At 41.4% G+C, this 17,440-nt stretch overlaps 1 protein-coding gene across 8 annotated transcripts in view; it reads left to right on the top strand.

Annotated features, from left to right (window-relative positions):
- The window catches only part of TNRC6C (trinucleotide repeat containing adaptor 6C), a 619,746-nt gene that overhangs the window by 542,621 nt on the left and 59,685 nt on the right, over positions 1–17,440 (top strand). Inside the window, exon 1 of one of the 8 annotated variants that reach the window (XM_019494295.2) lies at positions 6,151–6,283. The exons of the other annotated variants lie outside the window; for them this stretch is intronic. Within the exon in view, the coding sequence (XP_019349840.1) occupies positions 6,259–6,283 (25 nt within the window). The 5' untranslated portion in view covers positions 6,151–6,258. Of the gene's footprint in view, positions 1–6,150; positions 6,284–17,440 lie in introns of those variants that run through there. 8 annotated transcript variants of the gene reach the window in all.

The raw sequence follows: 17,440 nt of genomic DNA, 5'->3' as shown, positions 1-17,440 counted from the left end.
GAACTATTTACAGTAAAGGAGTAACAGTCTGTCTTCCACTCTTCCAAGGGTCTGTGGCCTAGACACACAAGGAAGTTTATGCTGCCTCACCCTGACTGCCTCTTGGGATACCACACTTCCTAGATGCTTATGTTCCCAGGAAGTCTGTCAGTCATCATGATTCTGAAAAGAATCTTTTTTCCTACATTCTGCTTTCCAAAAGCAAAGAGCATGTTTTAGTTTCAGGGCATGTAGTATGCCAAAAAATACAATAAGTAGTTTGCTAATTTGTTACATAGAATCAATCATAGGAAAGTAGAGCTGGAAAGGACAGGGTCATCTAGTCAAGGCAGGACTGTCCCCAACTAAGCCATCCCAGCCAGTAACGAATCATCATAATTTAAGGAAGTATTTTTATGGGTGGTTATCTTTTATGGGATCAAGGGTGATTTTATCTTAAAGATGCTAATTTATACAGTGTCACAGGGCAGGGGCCTGGAGGATAGCCATGATTTCCCCAAGGCCCCCTTACCATGCCAAGTTGGCCAAATGGTCACCCTCAATCCTCGCCCACCATGTCTTTGATGACAAAATATATAATTGGGAGGCTGCCTTTCACGCCCTCTTGGTCACAGTTAGCTGTACACTCTGACCCCATGTCTTCCCAGACCCCTGGTGTAGGTCCTGCTCCAAGATGGATGGTACCACAGTTGTTTCCAGGCACCCTAGCTTTATGGGCTATGCGTGGCTCCAACCATCCCTTTACCACGCCTCAAGCCTCGCAAATGAGATTGACGTTGTTCGGTCACGGCCTAGTTATAATGCGGCCCTCTTGTCCTCTCTGGGCCCTGTGTGGCCCTGGTCTCACCATGCACCCTCTCTGGCACTCATCAATGCTGCCCCCTCTCTGGGGTTTCTATCGCTGCCCTCTTCTCTGGGGCTTCTCCAAAATGCTGCCCCCTTCTCTGGTGCTTACCATACCCTCACTGGGGCTTCTCATCAACGTCCCCTCTCTGGGGCTGGGGTCAGTGCACCCCGACTGCTGCACCCTCACTGGCGCTGGGGTCCCCTATGAGGCCTCCTCCAACCCCTAATAGCCTCACCCAAACCACCGGTTTTAAACAGTAAACAAAACGCTAGCCACCCAGCTATAACAACATTACTCAAAACACCCCATGGATGCTCCATTCTTTACCCGGTCCTGGGGCTGTACCTGCGGTCAGGGCTCTCCTCTCAGCTTTGCTCAGGAGGAGCTTCTTCCCCCCTGGCTGCTGGTAGGGAACTGCCAGCCTGGCCTCAGCCCCTGGGTTTTATATGGGAGCTAGGCCCTGCCCCTTCTGGTCGGTTGACCTCCACTGGTTGCCCTGGCAAGCAGCAGCTGGGTTCGTCACTCAGTGCTAGGGCTCTTTGCCTAGCAGTTTTTTTCCTTTTTAGGAGCAGGGTACCTAAGTTCTCTGCGACATACCTCCCCTCTTTATAGGAGCAGAGCACCCAAGTGCTCTGCGACATACAGTAATCGTTTTAAAATAAGAATCATTCATAACTCTTGTGGTGTTGTATAGTAAAGTGCTACTTGATTTCTAAAATCAGGCCCCAGTCTTGATTTTCTGCAAACAGATTTTGTGTGAATTCCATAAAGGGAGCGTGCAGGAGGGCTGCGTGAAGCTTCGGTCCCTGATTCGATTTGGCAGAGATTCGGCCTGATTCAGCGGCTGAATCTCCAAATCTGAATCAAATCAGGAGACCTTTCAATCTCTGAATCGAATTGGAACCCTCCAAATCGATTCGGAGAGATTCAGAAAGATTCGGACATAGACACAGCTTTAACTGTTTCTTCTACATACCTCTAGGTAGCAGGTGGCTCGTGAATGGTGCGATGCTGGGGCTCATGGAGTGTGCCACAGGAACATGGGAGTTTCCCCAGTGCACTCGGCGGCAGACCTGGAAGTGGACCAGAAGCACTTCTGGTCCATTTCCAGGTCTGCCAGGGAGCATGCTGGGCGCCCCCTGCTCCCCCCGTCTTGGCGACTGGTGCCTCTTGGGTCCGAAGGAGGCACCTGGTTCCCCCCGCGACTGAGGGGGTGCAGCTTCTCCCCCCCAGTTCTCCCCGGTAGACCCGGAAGTGGACTGGAAGTACTTCCGATCCACTTCTGGGTTCACCACCAAGCATGTGGGGGCCCCCTGCACTCCTGTGGGACGCTCCATGTGCCCCAGCATCACAGCGTTCATGAGCCGCGCTGGTACCTCAAGGTATGTAGAAAAAACATTTAAAGCTGTGTTTATGTCTGAATCACTGATTCTCCAAATCAGAATCGAATATGGCCTGCTTCACATACCCCTAGTGTGCAGCAAATATAACAGGTTTCTGGTTGCCTTCACATAGGTAGCATTCATATAACTTTTTACCAGTCCTGACAGCTGCTTTAAAAGAGCATATTATTAAAATTCTGTTTGTTGTCTTTTCACATTTCGGATATGCACCTATGTGAAGGCAACCAGAAACCTGTTATATTTGCCTTTTTTTATTAAAATGTGCAGGCATATGGTTTTGAAGTTTGTGATAATACCATGTGCAAATTGTGCTTTGTGTAAGTTTAGATAAAGGTTGACTATTAATGGTAACCCCTGGTCAACAGGCATTTTGGTAGTGATTGACAAGATTGTTGCCCATATACGCATACAAGTTAACATAAAACCAAAGGTCCCACATGGAGACATGCAGTCTTCTAATCAGGGATGAAACTAAGAAGACCTTTCTGCTTCCTTCAATTTTTAAGCTCTTCAGACATGGGTCTCATTTAGTTGTTCATTGTTGAACCCGTTAGCAGATCAGAAATGATGGTAAATGACAGCAGTTAAATGTGGCTTACCTTAGTGATGAGACAAACATGAATGAAGTCACATAGGCATAACTTGAGCAGTGTGTTGCCTTGTCACTTTATTGCTTGTTCCAACAAGGCAGTAGTTTTGTGGTGTATTGGCTATCCATGCTAGGAAATTCAGAAACCAAATTCAGAATTTAAAAACTGATCTGTGTATATAAGTAAGATGCTACAGATTCCAAAATAACACATCCACTGAAAGACTTCAAGTCCTGCGTTTTGAAGAAACAACTGTAAAATGGTCACAAAATGTTGTTTCATGTATTTTGTGTGCCCTTTGTCCCAGAAACTTTGATAATTTCCCCTGGAAAAGCCCACTTTAAAAAGAGAATATTCAGAGGTGTGTAAAAGTTCCTCTTCGACTAGTGTAAAGGGTGTCTTGAATAATGCCTAGGAAATGGCAAATCTAATGTTGCGTTCTTGTACATTTTTAGACAACTTTTGTATAGAGCCAGATTTACTTAAGTAGATTTTTCTGTATTTCTCTTGTGTATTCCTAAGTATATCAGCATAGGAAAACAGTCTTTGGTAAGAAGCTCATGAGCTTTTGCTGTATGTTCTGTATGTGAAGTCTCTCCTCCTTTTCTAATTTTCATTTACTGTGGAGAAGATATTTTAAAACAAGACTTGGGATTTAACATGACAAGGAAATGGGAACCCACAAATTCATAGCAAGATCCACTGAAAATATTTGTATCAGCAGCATTGGTTGCATGTTCATCATGACATACTAGTGACTGTGGTTGATGAAGGTTTTTCTTTCCCCCGTTGTTCTTTAAGAAATCCCAGATATGGTTATTTGGAGGATAGCTAAAAGAGGCCATCCCTGTGTAGGCCACCCATGGTCATTATGAATGAAAAATGAAAGCGTACTGCAATAGTAAAACCAATAGCAAACTTATTTTTTAATGAATGTCTCTGTATTTTACATGATGCCTGACATCAGACATTAGGGCAAACATTTTATATTCGGTATATAAAAATATACTGACTTTTTAGTGAGTCTAAATCTGTTTTCCCCATGCTGGAATTACTTACTGGTCTGTCCAAAACCAGATGAGTGTGGGGTTGAATAACTGAAATATTTGTTGTCCTCCTCTCTGCCACCTTGAAGTGGTCAGGAGGCCTCCAGCTAATCTTACAGCAGGTATCAAGAGGAAGAGATGGATCTGCTTCCTCCAGGTAGCATCAAGGAAGTAGAATTTCAAATCTGACACCAATTTGCTTTAGGCTGATAGAAATGCAACTTGCAGATGCATCCAGGAGCAGCGCTCTAGCAGGAAACCCAGCACCCACTCTTCCTGGCAGCAGTCAAAATAAAAACTGGTTTTTCACCAGGATGTTATCCATGGAGCTTAGAGACCCTTCCCCCTCCCTGCCTCCTGTGTGGAGGAAGACATGCATGCAGGCACCTCTCGCATATTTTTTTCTGTTTACCTTGATCCTCCTGATTTGCATAAGTGGTGGAACTCGGCAGCCTTGATCTGAGAGAGAAATTACTCTAAACAGAAAAAACCCTATTAGCAACCTACTGTTTTTACAATCAAAATAGCTTTCATATCTGAAGGGGAAGCACACTTTGTTTTTCTTCTAATTCTGTAATACAGCTTACGCTGTGGACATGCTTTCATTTGTAGCACTACAAAGTCCTGGGCCCCATTCTGCATTAGCAGCTGTCAAAGACAGCTGGGAGGGAGGAAGAGCAGAGGACTATAGGATGCAGAGGGTCTGAGAAACCCCCTGTAATGCTATATGTAACTGGACAGATGTTGCACATGACACTACAAATCATAGGGCTACAGAGAAGTTCCTGTTTTAAACAGGAACATTTTCATAGTGCTATAAATGTAATATGTGGTCACAGCCTTAAATAAATGAAAATTTCACTCACTTGTAGCTGACGTCAAATGAAGGTGGTGATGCAAAACAACCCCTCTGATTTGAAAGCTGCATTTAAATTGACATAGAAATGAGTATAAATTATGCTTTCCCTTAAACCATGTTTGTAAAAATGAAAAAAGACAGGGTCAGCCAGGAGATTTTATTTTCAAGCTTCTAATTTTGTTTAGATTTTAGTTTTTCCTGCCCAGTTTTCTGTTGTGGTTATAGACATGTGGAAATTAAAGATATTTAAGTTTTTAAAAAATGAGTGATGTTTAATAATGTTTATTTGGTCAAAATAATACCTTTGCCTACAAATATGACAGCAATAATTATACAAAAGTGGTATAAGAGCAGGAGTTCTAAGAATGCAGCCAAAACTTCAGACCCAATCAGTAAAACACAGTCTAATTTGGCAGATAAAATATGTCAGATAAATATCTGACAAGAATCTAAACAGCAAACTTGAATTGAGTATGGAGTTTAGTGGTTTTTGGGGTGGGGGCGAGGGAAGCGAGGCAGAAAAGTAAATTGCAATGGTAGTGATTTGCTTTTTAAAAAAAACAATACTGCAGCAGGTTATGTAGATGGCTTTTTATATATACATTTATAGAAGTTGCTGTGTGTGTGTCTGTTAATTCATGATGTTGTTTAGATCCTGAAAATATCAAGGCTGCCCTGTTTTTTGTTCACACTGTATACAGTCATAAGTCTGCAAGATAACCACTGGTCTCCAGCCTGCAATTATTAAAGGATTTTTCCCTCTCCTGCATTGGAAGGCAGAAAGCAGCTTGGGCCGTGATGTATTGTTTTGGGCGGCTGTTCTGTACGTTTATAAACAACAGAGGCTTTGATTAATATGCTCGCATGTTTGCTACTTAGATCTTTTTAGATAGAGGCCGGGAAGTAATTAAGAATTTGGCAGCTGGCCAATTTACATATGGGACTTGTTCTGAATATTACAGCGACTGCTGGTATGCCAAGTGTCTAGAACTGTTGTCTAGAGAGAGGAGGAGGAAGGCATGAAGGAGGCAGGAATTTATTTGCATGCAGCCAATCGGCAATATGCGGTTGTTGTTTTGGCTGACTTTCAAAAACAGAAGAAAAGCAGCTACGGTGCTAATTGTAGCCAGGTCCTGAAGTGAAAATGTTTTGTGACAGTTGAAAGAATTTAAAGAGGAAGGAAGATCGGTTTAGTGTCAGCTGCAATTAGATAATCAAAGCTTAAAAATCCTACTCTGCTGATACCTTAACCTAGAGTTAAGGGGGCTGTGGGTGGGGGAAGGAGGCGGGGGGAGGGTGCCCTGTGTGGAGAGGGCATTTTCAAAGCCAGTGCAACTAAGGCCCGACTGAGCTTGCAGGTTGTCTGGGCGCACGCTTGCACTGAGAGATTTTCTTGGCAGCTCTACAGGATGAGGCTCACACTGTACACAGCCGACATATTGAAGCTGAGAGCCCAGGAGAACATAGATGCAGGAGTAGAGACAGCTCTGAACACAATGTAGCGTCTCCTAGGATGGTTGGGCGGCACCTTTCCTCAGGTATTTCATTACCCATCAGCCCTTTTTAGAGCCAAGAAAACCCAACCCTGAACAAATAGCATCTGCTTCTGTTAAATCAATTTATTACATAACATTTCAGAAACAGAGCAGCAGCACAGCGTCCTAAGCTTTTGGCTGCATTTCAGGTTGATAAAATGGCGTCTTCGCAGAAAGAGCTGCTTGCTAAAGATATGCTGCACTGAGCAGAAAAAATGAAATTATTTGTCACTTTCTACTGCTGGTTTTGTTTTGGAGAGTTAGCATTTAGTGGAATCCCCACTATTAGTGAAAAATGTTCCTTCTGCTTCTTTTGTTAATGCATTTAAAAAGCTCTTGCATCGAAGAAAACAAGCTGTGCTTTAAATGTCGTAGTGCAGAAAATTATAATAGGATAATAGGCTTTTCCTCGTGGGTACTTTATTTTGGTTTTGTTTTTAAATAAACCTGTTCTATTCAATGCTCCCAGCTCTTTTCTGTCTTGCTCACTGCATATGCCTTTCTAGCAGGATTTGGCAGCTCAAATGTTTATGCTGCAAGTGTTCTTTGGTGGAAATTTTGGCCACAGAATATTCGAAAGATTTCAGCTTGGGACTTTAAATATGAGAGAGTTTTAAACCAGCTTCTTGACTTCCCTCAAATGTTGAAATTTGCTCTGACCACAAACAAGTTCTGATAGAATCATTTATTTATGTATCTAATAATTTTAACTAGTAGCACGAGAATTCAAATGTTAATACTTCATGCTGCATCTCATTCTTTAAAATTACTATTCCCATTCACTTTTTGTTACATAAAAATGATAGTACATTTGAGCTATTCTTTGAAATGTCTGACAAGTCCTATTTAATTGATTAAGATAATACATAAATAATTTTTAGATATTGAGGCAAATCACTTGATTGAGCTATTTCTTATTTTGTGAGAGACCCAATTATTCTTTTTCCCCCCGATTAAGAGTTATAAACTTCATTATGTTTGTACTATGAATTAAAATCTGCCACAGAATTGATGTCACTGGCCTTTTAGGATTTTTCTGTGTAGGATGTCAAGGAGCAGAAAGAGCTAAGAGGCATTGTTTGGGTGTAAAATGCAAAACAAGCCAGTGAACAGAGTGTCATTCTGCTGACTGAGAAGGGGAAATAAAGAATAAAACCAGGCAGCAGGTGTGTCCTCCTCCCCCTTTGTAAATAGAAAGCATGTCATAATGTTAATACAGTTTCTCTTCCCCCACTCCCACCCCCTCCTCCTTGCCTCCTTTTTGGAGAAGTCTTTAGGCTAAGGCCATAATGATCTGCTAAACTTTTTTTCTAATAATAAAAAAAAAAGAAAGAAAACCTTTTAATGTGGCACCTAATCTAATTTTGTATGGGCCGGTCCAACACTCACAACGTCCCCCTGCTGTATTTCTGTGTATTGCCTAACCTTTCTGTTATAGTATTCCGTGAGGCTTCATAATTGTAATTCACTTGAATTGTGTAGGATGAACACATTTTGAGTTTTTAAGATTCAGATATCAGATCCTATTATTTTTAGTAGAATTGAATTAAAAGAAACCATTTTTGAAAACCATCTTGATAACATAGGGATGTGAAAAGGAAGGTATATCTTCTGACTAGGGTGGCTGACTAGGTTACAGATATTTTGCTTGTAAAAATGGACATGTGTATAAAAACCTTGCTTGCTCTTCTCAGAGTTTATATTTGCAGTCTATTTGCTTTTCATGGTGCTGCCAAGCTCTAAACTAATTTTCTAATTGTTCATGCTAATTTTGGGATGTTGGAGCCAAAAAGTATTGGCTTCTATTTTGGATGCATGCTAAATTAGAGTTTGCAAACTATATTTGGTCACAGTTTGTAATAATAAAAATAGTATCTATTTTTTCTCTTTGTTTAGGTTATGATTGAATTATTAGTACTTACAGGTAACACTGACCAAACCTGTGCCCTTTCCAGGTAGCCTCTGCAAACTCCCTCCACAATGCTTTTTTAATGAACTGCTAATCTTGAACTGCCAAACACCGGCTGGTTTTGGGCAGACACTGCCCTTGGGTGTAGAAACAGCCAACAAGAAATCACACTAATTTTGTTTCAGTTGTTTTCAAAGGTGAAATATTCATAGTAAATTTAGTGTTTAATTCAGTAGCTGCTGAAATTGATAATGATTTGATTGCCTAGTCAAGATTTTTTCCATTACTCTTTTTAGGGAGTGGAAGTCATTTCTAAAAATCTAGCCCAAGCTTGGTTTCTAACTTGCTGTGCATGCATTTGGCAATTTAATCTATGTATACTGACAGGGTAGTTGTGAGATTTTAATTTTAAACTCAAAGTATTTGCACTTGTCCATCTTGGTGCTAGCGTAACATTTTTCTATCAAGATTGGTATGATTAACAGATTTTATTTTTCAGGCAAACTATTATGAAAAAGATGCATAGCTTGAAATTATGAATATAAAGTATTATTTGAAAATCAATCACCCCTTCAATGATCTATTACTAATAAGACTCTTGAATGTCAGATAACTAGAGCAAATGGTTTCCTGCTTCTCTTGTTGTATTTAAAATGTTTGACATTAGTTTGCAAGGAAAACAAAATCCTGAAATCCTTTTTTTGCAGGTAAATGAAAGAGTAATTTTAAAAAAATAATCATTTTGTAAGGTTCCTTTGAATCGGAGTTTTTTTAATAAACATTTGGCAATGTTTATGAAGAACTGTTTTGCTGAAGAGGGGGAGGAAGCAAGATTAATTTTAAAAATAAGTCTTTTGTTGTTTCAAAAATACAGAAAGATACGTAAAGGATCATAGAAAATTACAGTTGGAAGGGACCTTGGGAGTTCATCTAGTTCATCCCCCTGTTCAATGCAGGACCATCCCCAGCTAGATCATCCCAGCCAAGGCTTTGTCTAGCTGGGTCTTTAAAAATGTCCCAGCTAGATTCTACAGCAGAGATGGGCAAAATATGGCACGCGGGCCAGATGCGGCCCACAAGGCTGTTCTATCTGGCCTGTGGAGCCCCTAAAAAAAATTTGAAAATTAATATTTCTCTGTTCCTTGGTTCCTGTCAAAAAATGACAGGAACCAAAGGCAGTAGGACTCAGAGGAAGCCCAGTGGGCTCCCACAACAGCAGGGCCCACCCGGTCCCGCCCCCCCAGCCGGAAGCCCCTTCCAGGGTTTCTCGGCTGGGAGCATGTGGCTGCCCCGGTGTGGGAAGCTCAGGTAAGTGGGGGGGGGGACCCCGGGCAAGGAAGGAGCACGGGGCGGGGAAGCAGCGCCTCCCCACCCCATGCCTGGCACCCCGCGCTGCAGCCACTCGCAACCTGCCTTGGGGCTGCCTGTGCCTGCTCCGGACAGCCCTGTGGGCTGCGAGCTCCTGCAGTGCAGGGCGCCGGGCATGGGGCAGGTAAGGGGCCACTTTTCCTCACGCTCAGCACCAGCTTCTTCCCTGCTGGCGAGCAGGGGGTCGGGGCTGTGCGCTGCCCCCCACCTGTACTGCGGGGGGGGAGCCAGTGGGAGCACAGTGCCTGCACTGGTGTCCCAGGGCCAGTGCCAGTGGGACCCAGAGTAGGGTGGCAGGAGTGCAGGGGCTCTGTGGAGCTGGGCCAGCTCCCCCCTCCCTGCTGGTGAAGCCCAGCCTGGCTCCACATACCCCTGCCAGCCTGCACCCCGCTTTGGGCTCCACTGGTGCTGGCCCTGGGACATCGGTCCCGAAACATTGGGACACCTGTCAAGGGGCGGGGCACCTGTCAAGGGGCAGGGCTACCCATGCAGCCCTCGACAGCCTGCCAAAACTAGGTAAGCGGTCCTCCGCCTGAAATAATTGCCTGCCTCTGTTCTACAGCTTCTCTGTGTAGCCTGGTCCAGTGCTGTACTACTTTCCTAGTGAGAAATATCTATCAATTCTTCCTGGTATCTAACCTAAACTTCCCTTGCTGCAGCTTGAGACCATTGCTCCTTGTTCTGTCATCTGCCACCAGTGAGAACAGTTCAGCTCCATCCTCTTTGCAACCCCCCTTGCAGCTAGTTGAAGGCTGCTGTTAAATCCCCCTCAGTGTTCTCTTCTTCAGACTAAATAAGTCTGGTTCCCTCAGCCTCTCCTTCTAAGTCATGTGCCCCAGCCCCTCACCATTTTCATTGCCCTCCACTTGAACTCTCTCCCTCCTGTTATTCTTCTTATATTTGAAAATTGGAGTCCTGGTAGATGGAGTAGGATTCCTTGGTGCTCCTTACTTTACTCAGCTTTGTGGAGTGGCTCCTTGCCAGTCCAGATAGAATTGCTGTGAAACTTTGCTGACTTGCTTCTGGAGGCTAAAACAACTCTTTACTCTCCCCAGAACCAGACTCCATGTTTTCCTGTACCTGGTAGCAAAGTGACAGATGTAGTTTGTCTCTTTCACGTAAGAACTTACTTGCTTTCTTTTTATGTACTTTCTTCTCTTGTATTCTTTATTGGTTTTGTGGTAGTAGCCCATTAGGGATGAGGACAGTTGCACCCCCTTCTGCCTCTCCCCTCCCCCCCAGGCCTACGAAACAAACATATTCTTCTATTCTATGACTTAAAAGATTCTGTTGTTGAAAGAAAGCTTTTTCTAGCAATCTAAGTCTGCTCTTTTAGCCATCTGTATCACCATAAAACCATCCAGTTACATTTGAAAGTAGTTTTAAGAACCATTAATGCTCCCCAAGCACAGCAGGTGGGCACTGCACTAGTTTTCATAGTTTAAACCCCCATGGGACTAGCTTGGTGAGTACTTAGCTAAGTTGTGTGTGTGTTTTGCTTCATATTTCAGAATCATATTTTACATTAAAAAACAAATGCAGTATACCTGCTGTGCTACAAATGCCTTGCTAAGTGGAGTTGGACTTAAATGTCCTGTTTGACTTGGCCAATTTTGGTTTTCAGAGATTTCAGTGTATTGCATGTGAAGGTTACCCGACCGAAACTGGTGGCACATAAAATTGCATATACATGGTACAGGTAGAACACCATGCATGCCTGTTTTATGCTGTCTGACTGGCTGCAACCCTAATCTAGGGAAGCTACTTTTTGAGCTGTCACTTGTCATTCTTCAGATATGATCAGTATAAGTTCGTTCTTCTGAAATGTATATTGAGTCAGCACTGACTCAGTGTAAGAGTCTGCTGTAAATTATTTTTGGAGTTGCATGCATGCATGTTTGCTTCCCAGAGCTAAACGACCGGTACAAGAACATGTCAGGAGTTCATTCTCTAATTTCAGCTGAATTGCTTGACCACTCCTTACTTGAAATTTAGTCTTTGCTTGGCATTTATGGTTCTCATACTTCTGATCATTTTTTCAGAACCTCATTATATGAATGGATCATCTTTCTCCCCCTTTTGGAGAGTCCCTGAAATTCTCTGTTAATGCCTAGCCCATCATCCTAAAGTTCACATGGCCAAAAGTATTCTTGACCTTTCCTTATAAGCTTTCCCTTCTACGTACTTTCTCAGTAACTATGAGCAGTACCATCAGTTTCCAAGTCACTTAAGCATGTACATTGGATATAGCTTTGATCAGTGCTTTCAGTGAAACAGCTATTCTTGCCATTTTTTAATTTTTCAACCTTTGTTTTTCAACAACAATATCTCCGTTATGTGCCCTATCCTATCTGTCCTATCATCCAAACCCTCCTAATTGTATATCTTTATTGCTGCAGCCTCCTTTTTTTTTTTACCTTGACTACTACTACAGGTGTCCTTCCCTTTTTCTCTGCAAGTCTGTTCCAGATGCTTCTATACTTGTTCTTCTGACCATATCATCCCATCCCAAGTCCTTCCACTGACTCCCCTTCACCTCCTCTTCATATGTAAGCTCTTTGTCTTCAAGTACTTCACAGCATAACTCTGCACTGCCTGAGTGATATAACTTTGCATGCCATTAATTTCCACTGCAATAATTCAAAATCACCGATATGCACTGCTGTTACCAACTACCATGCTTTCTCCTATACTGCCCCTGTGTGTGGAGAAAAGTACTGACAGCCAGAGCATCTCATCAGAGGACCAAGTCTCCATTTGTTCAGGCACATGCTATTTTCCCATGCTCTGAGCCACCTTTTTTCATAGTGTTTTTGGTTTTTTGGGGGGGGGGGTTTGGGGTTTTTTTGCTATTGGCATGGAAGCGAAAACCACAGTTTTAAACTTGGTGCTGTTTTTGTCTCCTCACCACTGATTGGCTGAGGGGCCCTGGTTGACCCTGCTGCTTGTGCTGATCAGCAGGGAGACAAAAACAGCACCGAGTTTAAAACTGGTTTTCACTTCCCTGCCAATAAGGAGTGACCGGAAAGTGGGGTCCCTCTACCAATCAGCTGCTGGGGTGGGGGTGGGGCGCACAAAGGAACCTGCAAGGTTAAGGAGCTCCAGTGCAACCCACTTTTGCCATGAATCTGGTAGGGTCATACCTATACCCACATTCCACCTATCAACTCCTTCCAGAACTTTTCCCTAGACTATAAATATTGCCAGGACAAGATATGTCATAATGTAGACATTAAGAATGCTTAGTAGTTAGCCATTTCATATGTAATACCATACAGACCTGATCTAGAGACCCTAGGATTATGCTTTTTGAAGATGGTCTTTCTTTTTCTCCTCCTTTGATGTGTATAAGTAGGTTTTGTATACAAATCTACTATTCCCTTTTGAAATTCAGTGTCCCTGAGAGCAGTGAGACACTTCCAACAATACCCAGAGTAACTCATGTCTTAGACATGCCTCCAATTCAGGGATACAAGGCTTTTACGTTTATACAATATGATTTTGACCTGACAACTAGATTTTGTGTATAGCATGACAGAACCGTTATTTTTACAGGATGTTGCTATTGGCTGATATGCCAGAATATGATACCTAGACCAGGACTGTCCAACTGGCAGCCTGTGAGGGGTTAAATTTCAGCCTCCCCCCCTGCTGCTGCCACCACCTGGGCTTTCATCCAGCTGCTTTTCCCCATATTGCTGCAATCCAGGCTCCCCCTCTCTCTTCCAGCTGCCACTTCCTACCTCTGACTCAGCAGCCAAGGCAGTGTGACAGCATGAGGAGTTGAGGGTGAGTCCAGGACCATAAGGAGAGGGCAGAGTGGAGAAGAGAGGTTACATATGCATGTTGCTGCAGCAGTGTGGGGAAGTGGGTACCATTGCTGGCATGTGTTGCAGCCATGGGGGATTTGTACTTGTGCACCCATGTGGTGCTGTGGTGAGGGGGTGCCTGCATAGACATGTGGTACAGCAGTAGATAGGGGAGTACCTGGGTGTGACCCACGTGTCAGGTGGCCCGAGAGCTTGTGACCCATGATGGTTTAGAAGTTGGACACCCATGATGTAGACTACGATGTTTTCATTTTTCAAGTAGTAGGTTAGTATAGCTCCATGGTTCCTGCTATTTCCCCCCCTTCTCTGGAATCCCTGTTGAATTCTCTTTGCACCAACTGTTCAGTATTTCCATATTATAAAAGAGCATGCACACAATGGTAATAGGAGATATTTTCCAACCCAACTTAGATGTACCAAAATTGGATTTCTGTATTGAAATTCCATGACTGATAAGTAGTAGCCTTCAGCTTTTCTGTGCTGCCTTTGGGGAAGAGCAGCATTTTTAGTAATGGGTTGTGTTTTTGTTTTGCTCTGACATTTGCCCGCTAGATATGTTGTTGGTTTGTTCCCATTGCCAGTGAATAACTTAATGGAATACAGAATACTCTGCATGATTTCCTAAACTTCCCAGTCCCAAAGGCCTCTGTAGCTTTCTTTTAATGTCTAGTTTAATTGGAGGCGAGGTATTCAGTAGTGGAAGAAAATTTGTTTAATTTGTACTCTGTAGAAGAAATTGAAGAAGTGGACCAAATTAACATTAAAATGTACGTGGTTCTCTAAATATTTGCTAATATTAATAGCATTCTGGATAGATTAATAGAAATTGCTAAAGCAGTTAAAAAAAATTAAAAGCTACTCCAACACTTACATAAAGGTTACATGCTGGAATAGACTTCTAAAAAAAAAAATAGTGTCGCTCACCGCATACCCCCATTATGTAAGTAAACAAAATAAGTCATATTCTAAATTTGTTCGCACAAAGCCCCTTACTTTCCCCACAGACAAATTAGATATATCAGATAGTACTTTTGAGAGTAGATCTCCCCTAATTGACTTGCAGTTCCTGCAAACCTTTACATTTTGCAGAAACTGCAGACATTGTGCAACATGTGCTCCAGGTTGGAGGTGGGGGCTTTAATTAGAGCGGCTCTGAGAGCTGTTCTTATTAAAGCGCCTGTAACATCACGTGTATTCAGCGTCCCACACTTCAAAAAGGTGGCAGGGGTGGTTTAACTAAAGCTCATTTGGCAAACTTTAGTTAAAGCGCCCCCGCCACCTTTTTGAAACACGGGGGCACTGAGTGCACATGACGTGGAGGCTTCTGGAGCTCCAGCAGACTTGGAGCAGACTCCAAGTCTGATCCAATCGAGTCTGATCCAAGGCGTGCCAATTTGCAAAGGTCCATCATATATGAGTGCCCTGCAGTTCCTTTGCGGGAAGGCAAAAGAACTGGTCACAGCGTAAGGTGTTTTTTCATCCCTGCTCTTAATAGAAATGGTCTTGTGAAGTTTCAGCCAGATTAAATTGAAGTTTCAGAAAATGGGCTTTATGTGGAAATACTTAAGTGTCCATTACTGTCCCTTTACATTTAGCACTGCTTTATGCTTTTGTGTATTTTGTAAAAACTGAAGAAGCTTTAAATAATGTCTTAGAAATTAGATTAAAAATTACAGAAGTTGCTAACTTTATAAAATGACACTCTTTATCAGATCATAGAAACAGTGAGGTAGATGCACTTGATAATGACAGATTGATGGGAGGTTTCAGTTGAGATCTCTTAATATTTGGAGGTATAGCAAGCGGGGCGTTTGGATTTAGAGAATGCCGTGACCTTCTTTGAGCGAATTTTCTAAAAATAAATTCTCATGTTGTTGTGCTTTGTACAGTCAACATAGAAAGTAGTTATTATGTTTGAGGTATCAAGTTTTGTAACAGCTGATTAAAGGAGTTGCATGGACCCATGAAATGGCTGTATGATCTAAACCAGAGAATGCACGGTGTATTCCAAGTGAGAATGATCCTTGCAATTCTGATTTCAGTATCTGAGCAAACCATTTTTCAGAGTCTGTATACTGGATAAGGTTTTAGAATGTATTCAAAGGTCATTGGCAGGATGGTGTTAGTTGATAGGACATTTGGCTCTTTCCATTGTTTGCTTCTGTATCATTTTGCATTTTGATTGATTTGATATCAATCAATAGCAAGGTTTTTTCAGTATAAATTGAAGGTTATGCACCATTACTTTATTTAATCAACATATTAAAAAATAGTACACCAAAGAAAAATGTGTATTCTAATCCTGACTGGTCAAACCTAAGATTTATCTGTATAGATTCTATCATATTTTTATTATGACAAATAGTATTGTTTTATATGTAAAAATGAAAATTTTTATGTACTTTTATAAATCTTTTGGATATTAAAAAAAGAAACGATTTCTTGGCAATTTTCAGTTACTAGACTGACTAGTTTTGTAGGCTGGCATAGGTTTTAAAATCCGCTGAAGCATAATTGTTGGCAATAGACTACCTGTGAAGCATTATCCTTGGCTTTATCTTGGCTTATAGAGTGCATAGCTATTCAAAACAGGCCATGTGTATAGCACTATTAGTCTCTGTTTTCTGTAGAGGTTTTTTCATTGATGACATAATTATGTTGGCTAATTCTGTGTGCTATAAATAATTCAGACTGTCTTTTAAGTAAAATATTTTGGAGATGTTAAAAATAACATCCAGCACTTCTGCGTTAAGTTTTTTCTTACCCTTCCTAGAACTTGCCTGCAGTAAGTGTCCCTTGGATAAACCTAATATTGTACAGAATAAAATTCTTATCATGGGAAAGTGAAGGGAGATAATAGTATAATTATTTATGCTGTACAGAAAAATCAGGATAGGTAACCTTATCTAAGACTTTACAACTTGAAATAAACTTGGCTTCTCTCAAGTTAACTCAGTGTACTCCAGCCATACCCACTCTTTCCCCAGATCCTCAGTCAAATTTGCTTATATATGGGGGTTAAGTTATGTCAGGCGAGGGTGGGGGTTGGGAAACTGGTGCTACACTTCAACGTAAGTACAAAAGTAACATTTTCATAGGTTTTGGAGACAAAATGGATTATAATTGCACATTTAAATGATAGGTAACATCTAAATAATGTAAGATCTACATTGCATGACAACCAAACTGTTTTCTTGAACTTCATAGTTTGCTCTACGGAAACATTTTGTTGTAACCACGCTGATACCATTATTATATTTGCCTTAAAATAGATTGTATCTCATTTAAATTGAGTGGAGAAACTTTTAAATCAGGGATTAATTTAGTGTTTTGTTACTGTACATATTGCTAGTGGCAGGCTTGTTTTATCTAGGTAATACCTCTTTAAACATATTACATGAAAAATGTAATTTAAGTTCTAAAGTAATTGTTATTTATCTGTCTTTCCTCAAACTTACCTGAAAGATTTAAAAAAGACAAAACTGAGTCAAATATCTGAGACCATTAAACAAACAGAATAGCAAAGCTACGAACAGCATTCCTCTTTCTTAAATTATTTTTGGATCTGAATGTAGAACTTGTTACCTTAAAAGTTCTCCTGGATGCAGCTAATTCCTGGTTCAGAGGTATTGTAATTGAAAACCTTTAAACTTCCATAACTGTTGTCTGTATTTTTGGAAGCCCCAGTTATTGAAACATAAAAAAATTTAAAACAACTGAATGCCTAGAAATTGTTGTAGGGACAGTCTTACATCAGCATCAGGAAAGATTAGATGTCTTAATAGGCTTGTTTTTCTTCTGAATCTGTTTTTGAATTCTGTTCAAGCTTACAGTGTTTTTGTATAATTTATTTCCTATATACATATATAATTTTCTTATTAATTTCAACTGGCATGACAAACGATACAGAATATTTTACAGTATTTGGCTGGCTCCAAAACGAAACTTGTGATTTTGATTAAAATATTAGATGTATGGAAAACATTAAGAAATTGATAAATCGCTAGTTAAATGTTTGATTGCATTTGCTCCTATTGCAGCATTATAATAGAA

This window comes from Alligator mississippiensis, chromosome 8 (genome assembly GCF_030867095.1).
Source record: "Alligator mississippiensis isolate rAllMis1 chromosome 8, rAllMis1, whole genome shotgun sequence".
In the NCBI taxonomy this organism is placed as follows: Eukaryota; Metazoa; Chordata; order Crocodylia; family Alligatoridae; genus Alligator; species Alligator mississippiensis.
This window is presented reverse-complemented; position numbering and strand designations above follow the sequence as displayed.